The 1,964-nt window shown below is 51.9% G+C and overlaps 1 protein-coding gene across 1 annotated transcript in view; it reads left to right on the top strand.

Moving 5' to 3' along the window:
• The window catches only part of sgsh (N-sulfoglucosamine sulfohydrolase (sulfamidase)), an 11,004-nt gene that overhangs the window by 2,561 nt on the left and 6,479 nt on the right, over window positions 1–1,964 (top strand). The window contains exons 2-3 of the mRNA XM_048611092.1: window positions 1,123–1,273; window positions 1,505–1,661. Of these exons, the coding sequence (XP_048467049.1) occupies window positions 1,123–1,273; window positions 1,505–1,661 (308 nt within the window). The remainder of the gene's footprint in view (window positions 1–1,122; window positions 1,274–1,504; window positions 1,662–1,964) is intronic.

Raw genomic sequence — 1,964 nt, 5'->3', positions numbered from 1 at the left:
TGTCCCCCTGCGCTATCCAGTGTGTAACGCACTCCTGTCCCCCTGCGCTAACCCGTGTGTAACGCACTCCTGTCCCCCTGCGCTAACCTGTGTGTAACGCACTCCTGTCCCCCTGCATTATCCTGTGTGTAACGCGCTCCTGCTCTTGGAATAAAACTAGAGAGAAGCGTGAACTCTGAGGTGGAGAGTGTAGAACCCCAGAAGTTTTTCAAAATCATGATCTGCTGCACAGAATAGATAGGGAGAAGCTCTTAAAAGGAGCAAGAACAGAAGGACAAAGATGATGCAAGGAAGTACGAGTGAAGTGAGTAGTTAGGATCTGGAATGTACGGCTGGGCATGTGGTTGAGGCAGGTTCAATAAAGACATTCAAGAGGGTATTGATGATGATTTGGATAGGAATGGTGTACGAGGCTGGAGATTTTGTCATTTGGTAATAAAAGGTAAAGTCCCATAGTCCTACCAGACCATAGCGCTGCTGGCTCCTTACAGAGATATGATGGATGGGGGTTTAACCTGAGAGTCACCATGTCTTGGGCGAGGGGGAAGACGTTGAGAAGGAGGGTCCTTCACAGTAACCTCAGCTGGCGCGGGGATTGAACACACATTGTTGGTGTCACTCTACATCACTAACCAGCCAATTGAGCTGACCGACCCCCAATATTTCGGTAACGATGCTTATCAAGAGCTGGAGCGGGCACGGTGGGCCGAATGGCCGCCTGTACTGTAACAATTCTGGGATTTTGTGCATAATTCTAAGATGCACAGCTCCTGTTCTGTGTGTCACACTGAGTGTAAAACCTCCTGCCCCTAGTCTCAAATGGCTTTGCCCCGTGTCCTATGAAGTCTGTCCTTCCTACGAGATAATTAACCTTTAAGCACCGTGAGAGGCCGATCTCATCGTTAACATACTGCTCTGTCACTTCTGCTCTTTGCTGCTAACCTTAGCCAGGCTGCGCTTCATAGGCACAGTCTGACTTGCTTCGTATTTCCTGCCATTACTATAGCTTCCTCAGATTTGAGCTTTCAGCATTTTTTCTCTCTATTTATTCCCAGCTATCCACAGTGAAAGTTATTTCCCTGCCATTTCCCGAGGTTGCTGCAGCTTGTTTTATTTTTCCAGGAATAATTGGGAAGAAGCACGTTGGCCCAGATTCAGTCTATCCCTTTGATTACTCGGAGACTGAGGAGAATCACTCGATCCTGCAGGTGGGGAGGAACATCACCAAGATGAAGCTGTTGGTGCGAGAGTTCCTGCAGAGCACAGTGAACAGGTACAGCCTGGGGTAGGCCCAAAACCCAGCCAGCTCTGGGTCACCACGGGCCGGGGGCGGGGTTTGGGGTGGGGAGTGGGGAGGTAAGTGCCAATTGGTATCTGGTGACCAGCCTCACCCGGGTGACCGGCAGCCCCCCCACCCCAGGGGTGAACAGCGCCACGCCCCTCCTCAGGTGACCAGAGTCACCCATTTAGCTCTCTCTCTCTCTCTGTGTGTTTGATTCCTCAGGTCCTTCTTCCTCTACGTGGCTTTCCATGATCCTCACCGGTGTGGCCATTCACACCCGCAGTACGGGCCATTCTGTGAGAGGTTTGGCAATGGGGAGAGTGGGATGGGTCGAATCCCAGACTGGCAGCCATACCATTACACGCCAGAACAGGTCAAGGTAAGAACGCTGGCACAGTCATAGAATTCATAGAATCCCTACAGAAGCAGGCCATTCTGCCCATCGAGTCTGCACTGACCCTCCGGAGAGCATCCCACCCTATCCCTGTAACCCTGCATTTCCCATGGCCAACCCACCTAGCCTGCACATCTTTGGACTGTGGGAGGAAACCGGGGCACCCAGAGGAAACCCACACAGACACGGGGAGAATGTGCAAACTCCACACAGATGATGATGGAGTTGAACCTGGGTCTCTGGTGCTGTGAGGTAGCAGTGCTAACCACTGAGCCACCGTGCCACCCA

Source organism: Rhincodon typus, chromosome 23 (genome assembly GCF_021869965.1).
Source record: "Rhincodon typus isolate 14 chromosome 23, sRhiTyp1.1, whole genome shotgun sequence".
NCBI lineage: Eukaryota > Metazoa > Chordata > Chondrichthyes > Orectolobiformes > Rhincodontidae > Rhincodon > Rhincodon typus.
The sequence above is the reverse complement of the archived record's forward strand: the minus strand, read 5'-3'. Positions and strand labels throughout refer to the sequence as shown.